The sequence below is a fragment of the Heterodontus francisci genome, chromosome 26 (genome assembly GCF_036365525.1).
Source record: "Heterodontus francisci isolate sHetFra1 chromosome 26, sHetFra1.hap1, whole genome shotgun sequence".
In the NCBI taxonomy this organism is placed as follows: domain Eukaryota; kingdom Metazoa; phylum Chordata; class Chondrichthyes; order Heterodontiformes; family Heterodontidae; genus Heterodontus; species Heterodontus francisci.
In genome coordinates this window covers 25,190,900-25,209,581 of record NC_090396.1, presented here as the reverse complement: position 1 = coordinate 25,209,581, position 18,682 = coordinate 25,190,900, and the positions used below count along the sequence as shown (strand labels likewise).

Here is an 18,682-nt window from a genome sequence, read left to right as displayed (position 1 = left end):
GCTCTGAAGAAATCACACTACACCATGCCAACCATCGCAGGAATTTTGCAAAGGCAAAAATCTTCACTACCCTAGATGCGAAGGATGGTTACTAGCAAGTGAAGCTGGATGAAAGCAGCAGCTTTCTAACCACATTCTGGACGCCGTTAGGGAGATACAGATGGCTATGCATGCCGTTTAGCATTTCCACTGTTCCAGAGAAATAACAACGCAGATAGTTAGTGATCTTCCCGGAGTGGAAGCTATAGTGGATGATCTGCTAGTTTATGGATGCGGGGAGACAATGGAAGAAGCCAATGTTGACCACAATCAAAATTTAGTGTGACTGCTGGGCAGAGCTCACCAGATGAACCTGAAGCTGAACAAGAAAAAATTGCAATTAAAGATAACCGAAGTCAAGTACATAAGTCATGTACTGACAGCAAAAGGCCTTCGCCTGGATCCTGAAAAAATGAGTACTAGCAAAGATGCAGCGACCAACAGAAGTAAAAGCAGTGCAATGATTTGTTGGATTCGTCAACTATTTAGCAAAATTCTGGCCCAATTTGTCGTTGGAGTGTGCGCCATTACGCCAACTCATTGCCAAGGACGTGCAGTGGTATTGGGGCATAGCACAAGAAGCAGCATTCACTAAAATCATGCAACTAGTGATGGCAGCACCAGTACTGAAATACTGTGACGTAAATGATGAAGTCACCCTGCAGTATGACGCCAGTGAGACAGGACTTGGAGCAACCCAAATGCAGCAAGAACGACCAGTCACATTTGCATCCAGGGCATTAACGCAAATGGACGACGCTACATTCAGATCAAGAAAGAGTGGCTGGCCATTATTTTTGCTTGTGAACATTTCCATCAATACCTACTTGGAAGAGACAAAGTGACAGTCGAGTCCGACCACAAGCCACTTCAAAGCCTTTTGCTCAAGCCGCTACTATCTGCTCCAAAGCGTCTGCAAAGAACGTTACTCCAGTTACAGAGATATCATCTGGATGTGAGATACAAGCAAGGGAAACAGATGTATATCGATGACATGCTGTCGAGAGCAGCACTCCCTATGGCGAAAGTAGAGGATGCTACGACAGAGTGTGAAATCTTCCAGATCCAACGTGAAGCTGCAGCTCAACATACTCTGAAAATTATCAACCCAGCAGAGACATTGAATCTGACGGACACACAACTTGCTCAAATCAAGAGAATTGCCCAACAAATCCAACTCTACAAGTGTTGCAAGAAGTAGTGATGAAAGGATGGCCTGACAGCATCAAGGACAGTCCTGTGGTCACAAGAGCAAATTGGGCTTACAAAGATGAATTGACAGCCCGAGATGGCATCTTGTACAAAGGAAATAGAGTAATTATCCCTATGGAGTTGAGAGGCGAGCTGCTAAAGCGCATCTATGCAAGCCACCAAAGAATTGAGTCATGTCTGAGGAAGGCAAGAGAAGTGCTCTACTGGCCAAACATGAGCAATGAAATCAAGGACCACATCAGCCAGTGCAGTGCGTGTAACGTGTACCAAGCTAAGCAAGCCAAAGAGCCAGTGATGACACATGACATCCCAGACAGACAATGGATGAAGCTGGGAGTAGACCTCCTCACCCTCGCAGGAACTGATTATCTTGTCACAGGAGACTACTATTCTGACTACTGGGAGGTAGACCAGCTGACTTCAACGACTACCGGTGAGATTATAAAATGCCTGAAAGCACACTTCGGTCATTATGGCATTCCAGACGTTGTGATGAGTGACAATGGCCCTCAGTTCACGAGTGAAGAATTCAGCTGCTTCATAAATAATTGGGAAATTCAACACCATACTTCATCTCCACACTATCGCCAGTCAAATGGAAAGGCTGAGGTGGCAGTGCGAATCACAAAAGGAATCATAAAGAAAGTGAGCAAATCCAGTACAGATGTATACAAGGCAATCCTCGAGTAGAGAAACACACCTACTGATGGCATGGAAAGTAGTTCAGTGCAAAGACTAATGTCACACCGCACCCAAACTACTCTTCCAATAGCTAAAAAGCTACTGAAGTCAAAAGTAGTAACAGGTGTGTGACAATATCAAGGTGAAACGGCAGAAAGCCAAATTTCATTTTGACAAAACTGCCAAACTACTGCCAGAATTGAACATTGGAGAGCCAGTCAGGGTACAAACCTTCTACGCTCTCTACAAGAGTCAGCCCAAGTGGCAACTTGGGGCCTGCGTACAGCAGTTGTCACCTCGATCGTACACGGTGGAAGTGAACGACCAGGTATACCCTCACAACTGCAGGCATATACACACAACTGGAGAAGCTGTTCCTTCACTGCAGGCAGCTGATCAGGAAGATGTGAACTCACCATCTGCACAGACCACAGATCAGCCATCAGTCCCAGAGGTCCACAACATCCCAACAATGGAAATGGAACAACAACAGTTACTGCGGCAACAACAAGTGACACAGGAACGACACCCGCCGGAGAAGGAAAATCACCCAGATGAACAGCCAACGACAACACGCACCATCAAGAGACTGACTCAATTTAAAGACTATGGGCTTGATTTTAAGGAGCCCCCGATGTCGTGATCTGTGGCAGGGGGGACCTGAAGACGGCTCCGGATGAGGCCTATCATGGACCTTGACGCAGGCAGGGCTCATCCCGATTCTCCCAGTGGCAGCGGGCTCCATGGCAACACTTCTGCCACTGGGCGATGGGACCACAATTAACATATTCAAATCAATAAAATTAATACATTTACAGGCACTTACCTGAGATTTTGAGGGCCTGCTGCAATCTTCGGCCCAGTGGCCGCGCTCCTGCACCTTCAGATCCCTGCCCAGGGAAACATGGCACCACACTGGTGTGGAGGGGGAGGAGGTAAGTTTATCAGTGCGGGGGGTGGGGGGTCAAATACTCATAATGGGTGTAGGGGATGGTGGGAAGGGTTGAACCTTAAACTTTGTGAATTTGCGGGGGGGGAAGGTCAAATGTAAAATGTAACTGTTTTGTGGGGGAAAGGGCAAATACTTATTGTAATTGTTATTGGGGGTGGAAAAAGGGCATAAGAAATTTAATTATTTACTTTTGGGGAGATCTTAAAAAATGTAAATATCCCAGCAGGGCTGGCTGCCCTTTAAAAATGACACCATTGCTGGCGATGGACAGCCCGCCCCCTCCACGTGATTTGGGGGGGGGGGCCGCCCCAGCTATTTAAATGAGCCTCCGTGTTTAAGATCGTGGCAGCTCTTTGGCATACGGCCCACACAGACAGGCCGCCATTTTTTGAGCTTGCCGCCAAGATCAGCGGTGGGTTCATAAAGTCTAGGCCAATGTGTGCAATGCATGTGCAGCAACTGACGAGAATAATGAACTGCTAATACATGAGAACAGTGTGTGCATAGTGGGTAACTTGAGCAGTGTAAATGATAATATATGCAATTTTTTTTGGTTTTTTGTATGAAAAGGGGGATGTTTGGGATTGAAATGCAATACTGTGCGAATGTGCCTCCTGGCTTGCCATAGTCATGTGACTTCTACCAGGCGGCATGTCACTGAAGGCAGCCATCACAAGTTCAGCTCACTAAAGACACAGTACACTGTTGTCCTGTGAGCTTATAACAGACATTCTATATATTGACTATTACACATACAAACACGTACTTTTTAAAATTCATTCATGGGATGTGGGCGTTGCTGGCCAGGCCAGCATTTATTGCCCATCCTTAATTACCCTTGAGAAAGTGATGGTGAGCTGCCTTCTTGAACTGCTGCAGTCCGTATGGGGTAGGGACACCCACAGTGCTGTTAAGAAGGGAATTCCAGGATTTTGACCCAGCGACAGTGAAGGAACGGCGATATAGTTCCAAGTCAGGATGGTGTGTGGCTTGGAGGGGAACTTGCAGGTGGTGGTGTCCCCAAGCATTTGCTGCCCTTGTCCTTCTAGGTGGTAGAGGTTGTGGGTTTGGAAGGTGCTGTCTAAGGAGCCTTGGTGCGTTGCTGCAGTGCATCTTGTAGATGGTACACACTGCTGCCACTGTGCGTCAGTGGTGGAGGGAGTGAATGTTTGTAGATGGGGTGCCAATCAAGTGGGCTGCTTTGTCCTGGATGGCGTCAAGCTTCTTGAGTGTTGTTGGAGCTGCACCCATCCAGGCAAGTGGAGAGTATTCCATCACACTCCTGACTTGTGCCTTGTAGATGGTGGACAGGCTTTGTCTGCATTAACACACAGGTACATATACACAAGCAGCACTCAGATATGCACATGTATACACACTCACAGATACGCATTCACACATATTGCAACAGACAAACACACCCATTTAATGGAAGCACTTGCATCACTATCCAATTTACTGATGTCAGACTGTGACCACTTCGCCTTCTCGTGAACGAAACAGATATTTCTTAAACAATGATTTCTAAGAAACTACATTAGATAATATGATTGAACACATCAGGATTAAATACTTTACAGTCAGAATTTTCACCTCTATAAAAGGTTACCTCTACGTGTACAGCATCAAAATAGTGACTCGGATTCATATCCATGGAAACCATTCTGCTAAGTGCTTAATAATATGGGTGATTTTCAGCTAAGCGTATAGTTTTGCAGTCCGCACACACAGTTAATTGCTTATTCCAGTCTTACTCTCTTAAATACTGCTGTTAATACTTCCAGTACAAGGATGAATTTACTTGCCCAGCCAACCCGTTATAGGGTGCTGTCAAAATTATACATTTGGCAACCCCCTTCCCTGCCTGGGTATAACATGCCTCAAAGACTGACTCAGTCGGCCAAAAATCCCAGGCTCCCCAATTAGTCAGCAAAATATGCTTTAAAGCTGACTTTCAGCAATAAAAAAAATTGGTATTGGGGGCTAGAAAGATGAAACAAAGCGAGCAAAAAGCTCAGAAGGTGAATTGTCATATTTCGAAATAGGACACAAAGAAAGGGGAAAGAGAAAATTACATACAATAAGGGAAAAGAGAGATGAAGGAGAGGACAGACTATAAAACCTGCATATAACTTTTTAATTAAAACAGTATTAGTTTTAGTTCTATAGAGTTAATCTCCTTGCAATGAAACTACTCAATGTCAAGCGAGTGAAGAGTAACTTTACTACTCGATTTATTTCTCGACGGGTATTTCAATGTCATAGTCAGCGAGCTGAAAACTCATGAAACCATCCAGCCCAGAGAGACTGCCATTTCCCTAGAGCTGCTGACAATCTGAAGTTTCACTGTTAATAAAAGAACTTGCATTTCATCAATAAAAACAGAAAATGCTGGAAATACTCAGCAGATCAGGCAGCATCTGTGGAGAAACAAACAGTTACCGGGGGAGTTTCTATTTGCAATGTGCTGGGAGCAGTGAGGGGCCTGATGGCATGAGGGAAAGAGTCTGTTTCCCTGAATTCTGTGGCGTCAGGTACAACCTTTGGCCCTGACAGATTCCCGGCTTGGAAATCAGGGCTTAGTTTCCATTTGGGTGGGAAACACTCCAGAGGGAGCCGCAAGACCTTTGTGGTGGGGGTTCGATCCCCCATCCCGAAAGGCGCTCTGATTCCTGACCTCGTGGAGAAGCCAGTCAGTAGGAGTTTTTATCCGGGATTCTTCCCGGACTTCCTTTAACCTGCCCTCTTGGTCCCTTTTTCCCCTTTCTTTTCTAACCTTTTGCCAACCTTGTGCCTGCCTGTCCCATTTTGTTCTCGGTGGGGGTCCATTACAGTTCACCAGCCCTCTGCTGGAGGGTCCTTCTAATACCGATACAGGACTTAGGGGTGCAGATTTCACTGTAGGTTGGGGTTTCCCCTCAACCTGGCACATGTGGCAACTCCTAAAGTACTCCACCACATCTTTGTGGAGTTTTGGCAAGTCAAACTGCTATCTTATGCGGGCTTTGGTCTTCGTATACAGGCTATATATGTACAGCCACTGTAATCTCATGGGCCATACTTAATATTTCTCTCTGGTACCTCTGCAGCACCACTAACTGGTGAACCACTGCCCACTGCTTGCTCTCAGGTCTGTGAGGAGAACTCCACTTCCTCATCAGTACCTCATTCTTAAATAGTAGCAATCAGGGACTCCCCTCTGCTTCAAATTCAGACTGGGCAGCCTGTGCTAACTCTCTCAATACTGGGCCAGCTCGCTAGGGAACAGCCATTTAATTCATTCCCTGGGTCTTCTAACTTTCCAAAGAAAGTCTCAGACAAATAGACCTCATGGTCATCTGCCTGCAGTGCCAATTCAGTCTTCTCTGGGGGAGCTGGTTTGATCATGGCCCGATTCACCATAACTTCAGGGAAACTGCAGGGGACTGTCTCTTGCCACTGCCCTGTTTTTCTGACCTCCTGTGGTCTCTCTTTCGCTACTGGGGAAGCTACCACCTTCACCCCCGCCAGATCATGACCTGGGAGCAGGTCAACCCCATCCACAGGCAAACTAGGGACAATCCCCAAGGTCACTGTTCCGAAACTAGTCCGCACTCCAAGTGCACCCAGTGTAAAGGTACAGGCATACACTGCCCTCCAATGCCATTCACCACCATTCTGGTGTTTACTGCACTCTCTGGGGGTAAGGTCAGGCCTTTTCCCAGTAAAAGGGATCTACTGTGGGCCGAGCGGCCTACTCCTGCTCCTAATTTGTATGTGCGTATGTTCGTAAGCAGTGCTGTGAAGACACTTGCCTTCTCCCTAAGGCTGTACTTGCCTTGCTGCAGCTGCCGGATTTCCTGAGGCCCAGGAAACCTGGCCAGCCACCTCTAGGGAGTGGGTTGGCTGCTCACCCCTTGCCCCAACTCAGTAAAACCCGGAAATCAGCTGGTTGGAGCTAGCTTGCTAACGCACTTGGAGTTTTTGCCCATTTAACACTTCAAATTGCACCCAATCCAACCCGATCATCCATGTTAAAATTCCCCCAATGTTTCAGGTTCATGGGCTTCCATCAGAAATGGAAGAAGTTCGAGATAGTGTGGTCAAACTTGTTACTCCCATTAACTGTATTACTGAAGTAAAATCTAAATATGATGGAACAGAAGATAGCTGGAAGAAATGCCCTTCATCTAATTTTTGTCGAAAGCTCAGCTCACACGGGTAAGAGATTGGCATCAGCCTTGGCACAAACAACCAATACCAGTTTTCTGCCACTTTCTGTCGGAGAAATATCCAGGAGTCATTTTGGGCTTTCGATTTAATACCACACCATTGCATGAACTGAACAGAGGAAGCCCTTATTAGCTACAATACTTTCAAGACTAAACACAGATACTTCACTTCATATTTAGCCTAGGAGAATGAAGTTTAACGTGTGTTGAGTTGCTCCATTGACGTTTTCACATAGAAAGTAGAGTAAGTGCCTGCTGGGTTCGTATGTGTGTCACAAACTGTCAGTGTCAAAAGCATTATTGTGCCACCAAGGGGTATCTGATCAAATTCCAGCCATGCTTGAGTTATTTGCTATCAATTTGCATTGCGCCATTAACGAGGACAGTGATATTTATTCTGAACGTACTTCAAAGTTATGAAGCCTGAGCTTCTGCCCTTCTGGGTTGTCCGTCAGCCTGGTACAAAGCACCTGATGCAAATTGCTGGCTGATTTCTTTAGAAAAGGACAATTTGATGCATTAATGGGGTAATTTAGCATCAGGTAACGCATGGATGGAATTCAGAGAGTCTCATTCCTAACCCTGGGTGACTGCACACGGACATAAATTCAGGTACCTCTCACTGTTGACCCCGGGAGGTCATACATGAACTGAATTCAGTTAGTGGCTGCACTAATCACAGGAGATTGCACTTAGATTGATCCCAGGCTCTATATTAAACCTTAACAATTTCTCAGAGACTGGATCCAATCACACGCAATGCAATAGATACTCTCAGTATTAAACCATTGAAGACTGCACTCAATGAAAGAGACGGTGCTCAGGAAGAAAGAACTGTTTTTTTTATATAGCACCTTTCACGACACCAGGATGTTCCAAAGCGGTTCACTGCCAATTCTGAGGAATAGGGATGTGTAGTAATGTAGTGAAAGCACGGCAACCATCTTGCACATAGTAGACTGGATTTAATGGGCTCACCAGAAATGGGCTAGGAGGCAGTTGGCCCATAGAATTGTGGCAGGAGGCGGGGGGGTGGGGGAAGGCCCATTGCCTTCCTGTCACGCCGCAATTAAGTCAGGTGCGGGAAAGGCCAATGACAGCCTAGCTGCCCAGAGGCCAATTGTGGCCCTTAAGAGTTCTATTATCAGCCACTTAAGGGCCTATTCCCACCGCCGCTGAAATTAAGCCAGCGCCAGGAGATCCTCTGCCATGCAGCGAGGTCACCCAGTGAAACAAGGCAACCTCCGGGTGGGCTTGGGGCGGTGGTGGGGGGTGGTGGGAGGTCTCCTCCGTGGGCAATCTGCGGCCCACAGAGAGCCCCGGCGGAAAATAACCTACCTCCCTGAGCACCCCATCCCCTGCACTCATTGCCCACCCTCCCTCCCCGGGGTCTGCCGGACTGGCCCCAGCGACCCCGCCTCAATTACCTGAGGTCCTGGTATCCAGCGCTGGGCCTGCTTCCGAGGCCCTCTGTAGTACCAGCAGTGGCCACTGCTCCCAGTGGTGCTGCCGTTACTAATGAGCTGCCGGCCTTCTGATTGGCTGCCATCTCTTGGAGGCGGGATCCCCATCTTTAAAGGGACAGGAATACTGGCACTGGACAGTTAATTGCCTGAGTGCTGTTAAATAGAGCTGGGGGGCCTCCGAATGGCTGAGGCAGGGTTCCCACCACCTTTTCGGCCTGGCGCATGGGGCCCACCAGGCTCCAGTTAAACCAGCCCATCGAGGAATAACAAACAGTAATAGGATGATGGCCAAAAAAAAAATTTGTGTTTAGTGATATTGGCTAAAGAATAAATAGTGGCTAGGACACCAGGGAGAACTTCCCTGTTCTTCTTTGAAACAGTGGCATGGGACCTTTTATATCCACCCAAAACCACAGACAGGACTTTTAATAAAGATATTATCTGAAAGACAGCACCTCCAACAGTGCAGCACTCCCTCAGTGCTGTACTAAAGTGCCAGCCTGGATTTTTGTGCTCAACTCCCTGGTATGGGGCTATAAACCCACAACCTTTTGACTCAGAGGTGAGACTGGAACCAACTGAGCCACAGTAGCCAGCAGCAATTAACCTGGAATGGGTGGATAGGTGGCAGATGAAGTTAAATGCAGAAAAATGTGAAATTTTTCATTTTGGTAGGAAGAACATGAAGAGGCAATATAAACGTAGGGTACAATTCTCAAAGGGGTGCACGAGCAGAGGGACATGGGTGTATACGTGCATAAGTCATTGAAGGTGGCAGGACAGGTTGAGAGAGCGCTTAATAAAGCATACAGTATCCTGGGCTTTATTAATAGGTGCATAGAGTACAAGAGCAAGGAAGTTATGTTGAATTTGTATATTAGTCCTAGTTCGGCCTCAGCTGGAGTATTGCGTCCAGTTCTGGATGCCGCACTTTAGGAAAGAAGTGAGGGCATTGGAGAGAGTACAGAAAAGATTCACGAGAATGGTTCCAGGGATGAGGAACTTCAGTTATGAAGATAGACTGGAGAAGTTGGGACTGTTTTCCTTGGAGAAGAGAAGGCTGAGAGGTGATTTGATAGAGGTATTAAAAATCATGAAGGACCTGGACAGACTGGATAGAAAGAAACTTTTCCCACTTGTTAAAGGAAAGGATCGAGAATGAGAGGGCACAGCTTTAAAGTAATGGGTAAGAGAAGCAAAAGTGACATGAGGAAAAACTTTTTCACACAGCGAGTGGTTAAGGTCTGGAATGCGCTGCCTGTGAGTGTGGTGGAGGCAGGTTCAATTGAAGCATTCAAAAGGAAATTAGACTGTTATATGAAAAGGAAAAATGTACAGGGTTACGGGGAGAAGGCAGGGGAATAGCACGAAGTGAATTGCTCGTTCGGATAGCCAGAGCAGACATGATGGGCCAACTGGCCTCCTTCTGCACGGTAACAATTCAGTGACTCTGTGAACCTATTAGAGATCCCACAATGAAACAGAGATAGTGCTCAGTATTCTTCTTTGGCCTCCTTGTCTCGAGAGACAATGGGTAAGCGCCTGGAGGTGGTCAGTGGTTTGTGGAGCAGCGCCTGGAGTGGCTATAAAGGCCAATTATAGAGTGACAGACTCTTCCGCAGGTGCTACAGATAAAATTGGTTGTTGGGGCTGTTACACAGTTGGCTCTCCCCTTGCTCTTCTGTCTTTTTTCCTGCCAACTGCTAAGTCTCTTCGACTCGCCACACTTTAGCCCCGCCTTTATGGCTGCCCGCCAGCTCTGGCGATCGCTGACAACTGACTCCCACGACTTGTGATCAATGTCACAGGACTTAATGTCGCGTTTGCAGACGTCTTTAAAGTGGAGACATGGACAGCCGATGGGTCTGATACAAGTGGCGAGCTCGCTGTACAATATGTCCTTGGGGATCCTGCCATTTTCCATGCGGCTCACATGGCCAAGCCATCTCAAGCGCCGCTGGCTCAGTAGTGTGTATATGCTGGGGATGTTGGCCGCTTCAAGGACTTCTGTGTTGGAGATACGGTTCTGCCACCTGATGCCAAGGATTCTCCGGAGGCAGCGAAGATGGAATGAATTGAGACGTCGCTCTTGGCTGACATACGTTGTCCAGGCCTCGCTGCCATAGAGCAAGGTACTGAGGACACAGGCTTGTAACACTCGGACTTTTGTGTTCCGTGTCAGTGCGCCATCTTCCCACACACTCTTGGCCAGTCTGGACATAGCAGTGGAAGCCTTTCCCATGCGCTTGTTGATTTCTGCATCGAGAGACAGGTTAGTGGTGATAGTTGAGCCCAGGTAGGTGAACTCTTGAACCACTTCCAGAGCGTGGTCGCCGATATTGATGGATGGAGCATTTCTGATGTCCTGTCCCATGATGTTCGTTTTCTTGAGGCTGATGGTTAGGCCAAATTCGTTACAGGCAGCCGCAATCCTGTCGATGAGTCTCTGCAGACACTCTTCAGTGTGAGATGTTAATGCAGCGTCGTCAGCAAAGAGGAGTTCCCTGATGAGGACTTTCCGTACTTTGGTCTTCGCTCTTAGACGGACAAGGTTGAACAACCTACCATCTGATCTTGTGTGGAGGAAAATTCCTTCTTCTGAAGACTTGAACGCATGTGAGAGCAGCAGGGAGAAGAAGATCCCAAACAGTGTGGGTGCGAGAACACAGCCCTGTTTCCCGCCACTCTGGATAGGAAAGGGGTCTGATGAGGAGCCACCATGTTGAATTGTGCCTTTCATATTGTCATGGAATGAGGTGATGATACTTAGTAGCTTTGGTGGACATCCGATCTTTTCTAGTAGTCTGAAGAGACCACGTCTGCTGACGAGGTCAAAGGCTTTGGTGAGATCAATGAAAGCAACATAGAGGGGCATCAGTTGTTCACGGCATTTCTCCTGTAGCTGGCGAAGGGAGAACAGCATGTCAATGGTGGCTCTCTCTGCTCGAAAGCCACACTGTGCCTCAGGGTAGACACGCTCAGCCAGCTTCTGGAGCCTGTTTAAAGCGACTCGAGCGAAGACATTCTCCATTATGCTGAGCAGGGAGATTCCACGGTAGTTGTTGCAGTCACCGCGGTCACCCTTGTTCTTATAGAGGGTGACGATATTGGCATCGCGCATGTCCTGTGGTACTGCTCCCTCATCCCACTACAGGCAAAGCAGTTCATACAGTGCTGAAAGTATAGCAGGCTTGGCACTCTTGATTATTTCAGGGGTAATGCCGTCCTTCCCAGGGGCTTTTCCGCTGGCTAGAGAATCAATAGCATCACTGAGTTCCGATTTTGTTGGCTGTACGTCCAGCTCATCCATGACTGGCAGAGACTGAGCTGCATTGAGGGCGGTCTCAGTGACAACATTTTCCCTGGAGTACAGTTCTAGGTAGTGCTTCACCCAGAGGTCCATTTGCCTGCGTTGGTCAGTGATTGTGTCCCCTGATTTAGATTTGAGGGGGGCGATCTTCTTGATGGTTGGCCCAAAAGCTCTCTTAATGCCATCATACATTCCTCTGATGTTTCTGGTGTCAGAGGCCAGCTGAATATGACTGCATAGGTGTTGCCAGTTGTCATTTGCGCAGCGCCTGGCTGTTCTTTGTGCAGCGCGTCTGGCTGCTTTAAGTGCTACGGATGTTAACTCACTGGGGGCTTTCTTGTAGTTCAGCAGTGCAATGCGCTTAGCGGCTATGACAGGTTCCAGCTCTTCAAAGTGAGATTGAAACCAGTCTGCATTCCACTTCACATGTTTGCCATAGGTGGTCATTGCTGAGTCATAGATGGCGTCTCTGATGTGGGCCCACTTGGTCTCTGCATCCCCTGTAGGATTATTTTGAAGGGCTTTTTCAAGTGAATTTAAGAATTTATGTAACAGCTGTGGATGAGAAAGTCTGCTAGTGTTGATGCGCGGGCGGCCCTTCTGCTTGGAGTGATGCAGCTTCTTTGGTTCGAATCTAACCTTGCTGCACACCAGGGAGTGGTCAGTGTCACAGTCTGTGGAAGCTGCGTGTGATTTGAACGCTGTTTAAAGAGGCTCGCCTTGTGACGATGAGGTCCAGCTGGTGCCAACGACATGATCTTGCCTCCAAGAAACCTGGTGACAGGGTTTAGTATGAAAGAATGAGTTGGTGATGCAGAGGTTATGATAGGTACACAACTCAAGCAGTCTCTGTCCATTCTCATTCATCCTTCCAATGCCATAGCGCCCAAGACAGGAGGGAAATGAGTCATGGTCGGCCCCACCCCTGGCATTAAAGTCTCCCAACAGCAACAGGTGTTCGGTATTGGGGATGCTACTAATGATATTATGGAGTTCCTCGTAGAACTGGTCTTTAGCTTCAGGTGGGGAGCTGAGTGTTGGAGCATAGATGCTGAGTAGGTGTACTGAACCAAAGGCGGTGAACAGTCGGATGGACAGTATGCGTTCCGAGCCATTTGAGGGTGGCTCTATCATGCTGAGCAAAGAGTTTCTGATAACAAAGCCCACTCCATGCTGTCTTGGTTCTTCAGGATCCCTACCCTGCCAGAGAAGGTGTAGTCTTGCTCTGTTAGAAATCCGCTCGCAGGGAGGCGTGTCTCCTGAAGTGCTGCAATGTCCACATTGAGTCTACTGAGCTTGTTGTTAATGATGGTGGTTTTCCAAGAATCGTTGATTTGTGTAAGGTCTTCCAACAGGCCAGGACACATAGTTCTGACATTCCAGCTTGCAAAGCGAAGGGCTGTAGCCCAGAGGATATCACACATAATGGCTCAAATTTGGTGGTAAGAATAATGATCCATTATTAATTAGTAAATTGGACAACAACTTCTGGCATCCACATATGCACAGTTAAATGCAGAAATTGGAATTTTCTGTCTTATTTACACTGCTCCTCTACAAGCTTCACTCCACTGGTACCTCACCGAGATACTCGCCATTCAGATAAATGCAACACCATGAAGTTGGTGTACTTACCCACAAAATACACCAGAAAAATTTAGGGCTTGTCCATTCAAGTGTAATTGAATGTTTAATGGTGTGGTAAGTTCTGATTACTGCCAAGCAACCTATCTGGCACTGAAAATTGACCTTTACGAGTATGCAGTCTCATTCTTTCAGATTTTAATTATTGTTGGAGATTTAAAAAAAAAAATTATTTTACTTTTTCTTTCTGTCTCTTTTTTTCTCTCAATCCCATCTGTCTTTCCTTCTCTGTATTTCACTTTCTATATATGATTTTACATTGAATTAAATATTCTAATTACACTTCCTGGTTTAGACTCTGCGTGCCTCAGTATGGATTCTTCAATCTGATTGGTTGAGGAGACACACTGTTGCTTGCCCCGTTCATACAGGTCCCAGATTCCCTTTAGAGGGGGCTGTGCTGTTTCGGCTCCATAATTACAGCAAATCGCAGTGAAAAATCCCATCGAAATTCTGTTAGCAAGTGTAAGTATAATGTGTGGCAAATGCTGTTCGTTTGCCGCTGACCACAAAATCCAGACCAATGAATTAGAAATAGTGCTTAGTATTAACCCACCACACACACACACACACACACACACACACAGAGCTGAATATAGGCACACACAGTATGAACCTGTGCAGTAAGTTTTCGACATATCCTGGATCTGAGACCGTCATCATCAGTCATATATATTTTCAGATGTCATTAATGCTAAAACTATGAACATGGCTGAAAGCAGCAGTATGCATGTCCTTGGGCTGGCCAAACTATTATCTTGTATTTTTCTGCTCTTCTCTTATTCCCTTTCTGCATGTCCCTTCTTATCCTTCTCACTCTTCTCCACACCATCCTTTCTTGTATTTCTCATTTCTTCTGTGTAATCTGTGAAAGCATTTTCACTTGCTATTTGTGTCTAAAGTGAAACAGCAAACAAGGGATACTTATAGAAGCCCAGCTGTTCCTGCTTACATAATAATGGCAAAAGCCTTCTGTTTAACCGAATGGTCCTTAAGTCCCACCAAGGACTTTCATTATCACTCCGAACCCTCAGATAGCCCATCCTCAACAACAACAACACCTTGCATCTGTTTAGCACCTTGCACATCCTTAGGATGTCCCAAAGTGCTTTGGAGGTAAATAAGTACTTTTTTGAAGTATTCTTGTAATGTAGGCGAACTATTTGTCTGTAGCAAGGTCCCATAAACTGAACTAAGATAAATGACCAGATAATCTATTTCAGTGGTAATAGTTGAGGAATAAAGATTGACTGTGATTTTTCCCTTGCTCTTTTTCAATGGGCTGAATTTTATGTGCCCAACGCCGATTTTGGCGGCAGGCGAAAAAAGCAACGGCCAGCCCGTGCAGGCCGCATGTCACGGAGCCGCCGCAATGTTCCTTGTGGCGGCTCATTTGAATATCCGGGACAGGCTGCTCCCCCGATGATGTGGAGGATGTGGGCTGTCTGTCCCTGGCAATGCTGCCTGTGCGCAGGCGCTGACGCCATTTTTATAGGGCTCTCAGCCCTACCAGGAAATGTAAATATTTAAAGGGAAATGGAATTAAAATAAATAAATACATCTCTTTTGCCCCTCTCCCACCACCCCCACCAAAAACAATTAAATTAATTATTTGCCTTCCCCGCATCCCCCCCCCCCCAAACACTTAACTTTACCATCTGGCATTCTCCCTTCCCAAACTGCACAAACTTTCAACTACAACCCTTCCCACCATCCCCTACATCAAAGACACTAATTTGACCCCATTCCCCCCACCCCCCCCCCCACCCCCGCACTGATAAACTTCCCAACCCCCCCCCCCACAAGTGTTCTGCCTCGTTTCCCTGGACGGGGATCCGAAGGCGCGGGAGTGACGGCCGCCGGGCTGAGGATCACGACGGGACATCAGGAGGTGACGTGAGATTAATTAATTCACTCACTTTCATTTATTTAAATATTTAAATTGCGGTGCTGTCGCGAGGGGGCCGCCACGAGGCTTCACTGCTGCCGATATCGGGCCGGCCCTCCCGGCACCGGGGTCCGTGGAGGCCCTCTTCCTGAGGCATCTTCAGGGGCCCCCTGCCACGGAACCCGATGTAGGGTGGTCGGTAAAATCCAGGATCTTTTACACCTACCTGAGAGGGTGGCACAGCTTTGGTTTAAAGATCTTGTCCAAATGGCACCTCCAGTAGTAATGAATTCCCTCACTAAAGCATGGAAATGTCAGTCTAGATTATGTGTCTGAAGTGGGGCTTAGAATAGGTAACCTCTAACTCAGAGGTGAGAGTGCTACCTACTGAGCCATGGTTGACACCAATTAGTGTCTTTAACATAGCAATATAACCCAAGGAGTTTCTCAGAGACATGAAGGAAAATGAACATGGTGGGGGAGGGCTTTTATAGGATTGGAGGAGATTACTGTGATAGAGTGGAGCAAGGCTATGGAAGGATTTCAACACAAGGATGAGAATCTTACAGTTGTGGAACTGAGGGACCAGAAGCCAGTTGTCAGTGAAAAGAAGGAATGTAGACAGGCAGGACTTAGTGCTGGATAAGATCCTCCAGAAGAAAGGAACAGGAATGTTCGGATTTCTCAAAACAGGCAATAGACATTGAAGATTGCAATCGCATGTACAGGAAACCCATTTACACAAAGACTGAATGAATAGAGACAACCTTCGCTGATAACCCTGGGAACTCACACAACTTAAATTTAAGAAGCCCTCAATATTCATCCGTAAAATATAAAAGTACTTTAAAACCGGCATGGACTCGATGGGCTGAATGCCCTCCTTCTGTACTGAAAATGACTGTTTGACTCTATAAAACAGAGTTGCTAGCTGTAAATCTTGGGTGTAAGAAGTTCAATTGTGATTTAACTTAGTTCACAGCAGCAGATATGTGTCCATCATGCACAGCCATGGAGTTTGAATATATTTTTCTCTCTTGTCTCATATCCTCATTCCCCCAGTCTTTTATTTTTGCCTCTCTATCCTTTTCTTTAGTATTCTTTATCTCTTCACAGCCTGTCTGTTGCCTTTTGCTTTCCGACTCTGGAGGCAGCTCTTAGTATTAGCCCTGGGAGATTGCTTTGGAATTGAATCCAGGTTGACGCACTGCTCCTCTGAAGTTTACGTATGAACTGATTCCAGGCATCTGTCAGCATTAAAACTGGTCAACCACACATAGTTCAATCCAGCCTGCTCCAGTACTAACTCAGGGACGCCATAAATTCTGTCAGTGTTAACACTGGGAGATCAGACATGAATTGGATTCAGGTAGTTCCCAATATTAGCTGAGCGAGATTCCAGATGAACTGAATCCAGGCATCTACCAGCATAAAAACTGGTCAACCACACATAGTTCAATCCAGGCAGCTCCAATACTAATTCAGGGACAGCAAAAATGAATAGAATCCTGGCATCTGTTAGTATTAACACTGGGAGATTACATGTGTATTAGATTCAGGTAGTTCTCAATATTAATTTAGCTAGATTACTGATGGACTGAATTCAGAACTCTGCCAGCATTAACAGTGGGAGATCACAAACACAGACTGCATTCACACAGATGATCCAAATCTCAACAGCTCTAATTGTGAGACACTTGATTCTGGTAAGAACTGGATGTATCTGCAATAAACAGAAAATGTTCCACTGGAATACTAAAAAAGCTAGAATAAATAAAAGAGTGTCTTATTACTAATCAAGTTTAAGCTTTGCTTACTATCCAATGTCCTTATGACTTGATGTTGCAGGTCTCCTGGGCATGGTGGCCCACATGATGTATACGACTGTGTTTCAAATGACCGTCAACCTTGGCCCTGAAGATTGGCGACCACAGACCTGGGATTATGGGTGGTCATACTGGTAAGTGGCATTGTGTAAAATGTGTGAACTATAACAATTGATGTCCAGCTGCTGTAGATTGTCAGCTGTTGTATTGCATAGAATGTACAGCACAAAATCAAGCCATTTGAAGCAATTTTATGCTCCACACCTCCCACCCCTTTTCATCCAACTTATGAACCTTCTATTCCTTTCACCCTCATGTTTATCTGTCTTTCCCTTGAATGCATCTACGCTGTAGCCTCAACTATTCTTTGTGATAGTGAGTTTCACATTCTAACCGCTCTCTGGGTTATGTGCAACACTTACACCTTGTATATTGTGCACTTAAATTCTAACTTTATCCCATTTACAAAATATAAAATGTTGTTTTTGCTTCACACTTGGCAAACCTACTCAAAAATCATAAATCCTTCTCGGCCTTTCTCAGGGACTGTGCATATTTTGATGATCATTAATTCACCCCCACACCTTCAGGAAAGTATCATGTGATTCCAGTGTTTCAAAGAGGGCTGCAAGAATGCTCAGAACCATAGAATTGTTACAGTGCAGAAGAGGCCATTTGGCCCATCGTGTCTGCACCAGCTCTCCAAATGAGCAATTGACCTAATGGCATACCCCCGCCTTCTCCTGTAACCCTGCACATTCTTGCTTTTCATATAACAGTCTAATTCCCTTTTGAAGGCCTCAATTGAATGTGCCTGCACCACACTCTCAGGCAGTGCATTCCAGATCCTAACAACTCGCTGCGTAAAGAAGGTTTTCCTGATGTCGCTTTTGCTTCTTTTGCCAGTTACTTTAAATCTGTGTCCTCTCGTTCTTGATCCTTTCACGAGTGGAAACAGTTTTTCCCTATTCACTCTGTCCAGACCCATTTTGAATACTTCTATCAAATCTCCTCTCAGCCTACTCTTCTCAAAGGAAAAAAGTCCCAACTTCTCCAATCTACATACCTGAAGTTCCTCATCCCTGGAACCATTCTCCTGAATCTTTTCTGCACGCTCTCCAATGCCCTCACCTCCTTCCTTAAATGCGACACCAAGAACGGGACACAATACTCCAGCTGAGGCCGAAATAATGTCTTGTACAAGTTCAACATAATTTCCTTGCTCTTGTACTCTATGCGCCTATTAAAAAAGCCCAGGATACTGTATGTTTTATTCACTGCTCTCCCTGCTCAAAGGTTATTGTTTCAGTAACCATTGAGCAGAAGATAGCAGAGACTTCATTCTAGACATCTTTAATTAACAACTGCCTACTGGCTCACTCCCTACTGCCCAGTTCCCACAGTGATCTGGTGCTAACACATATATACAGCTCTACCTGTGCCCTCAACAGCA

The 18,682-nt window shown here is 46.2% G+C and overlaps 1 protein-coding gene and 1 long non-coding RNA gene across 2 annotated transcripts in view; one reads left to right on the top strand and one right to left on the bottom strand.

Moving 5' to 3' along the window:
* The window catches only part of LOC137384233 (uncharacterized), a 98,606-nt gene that overhangs the window by 66,553 nt on the left and 13,371 nt on the right, over positions 1-18,682 (bottom strand). The window lies entirely within an intron of this gene.
* Positions 1-18,682, top strand: part of gsg1l2b (gsg1-like 2b) — a 168,468-nt gene that overhangs the window by 142,120 nt on the left and 7,666 nt on the right. The window contains exon 4 of the mRNA XM_068057945.1: positions 17,252-17,363. Within this exon, the coding sequence (XP_067914046.1) occupies positions 17,252-17,363 (112 nt within the window). The remainder of the gene's footprint in view (positions 1-17,251; positions 17,364-18,682) is intronic.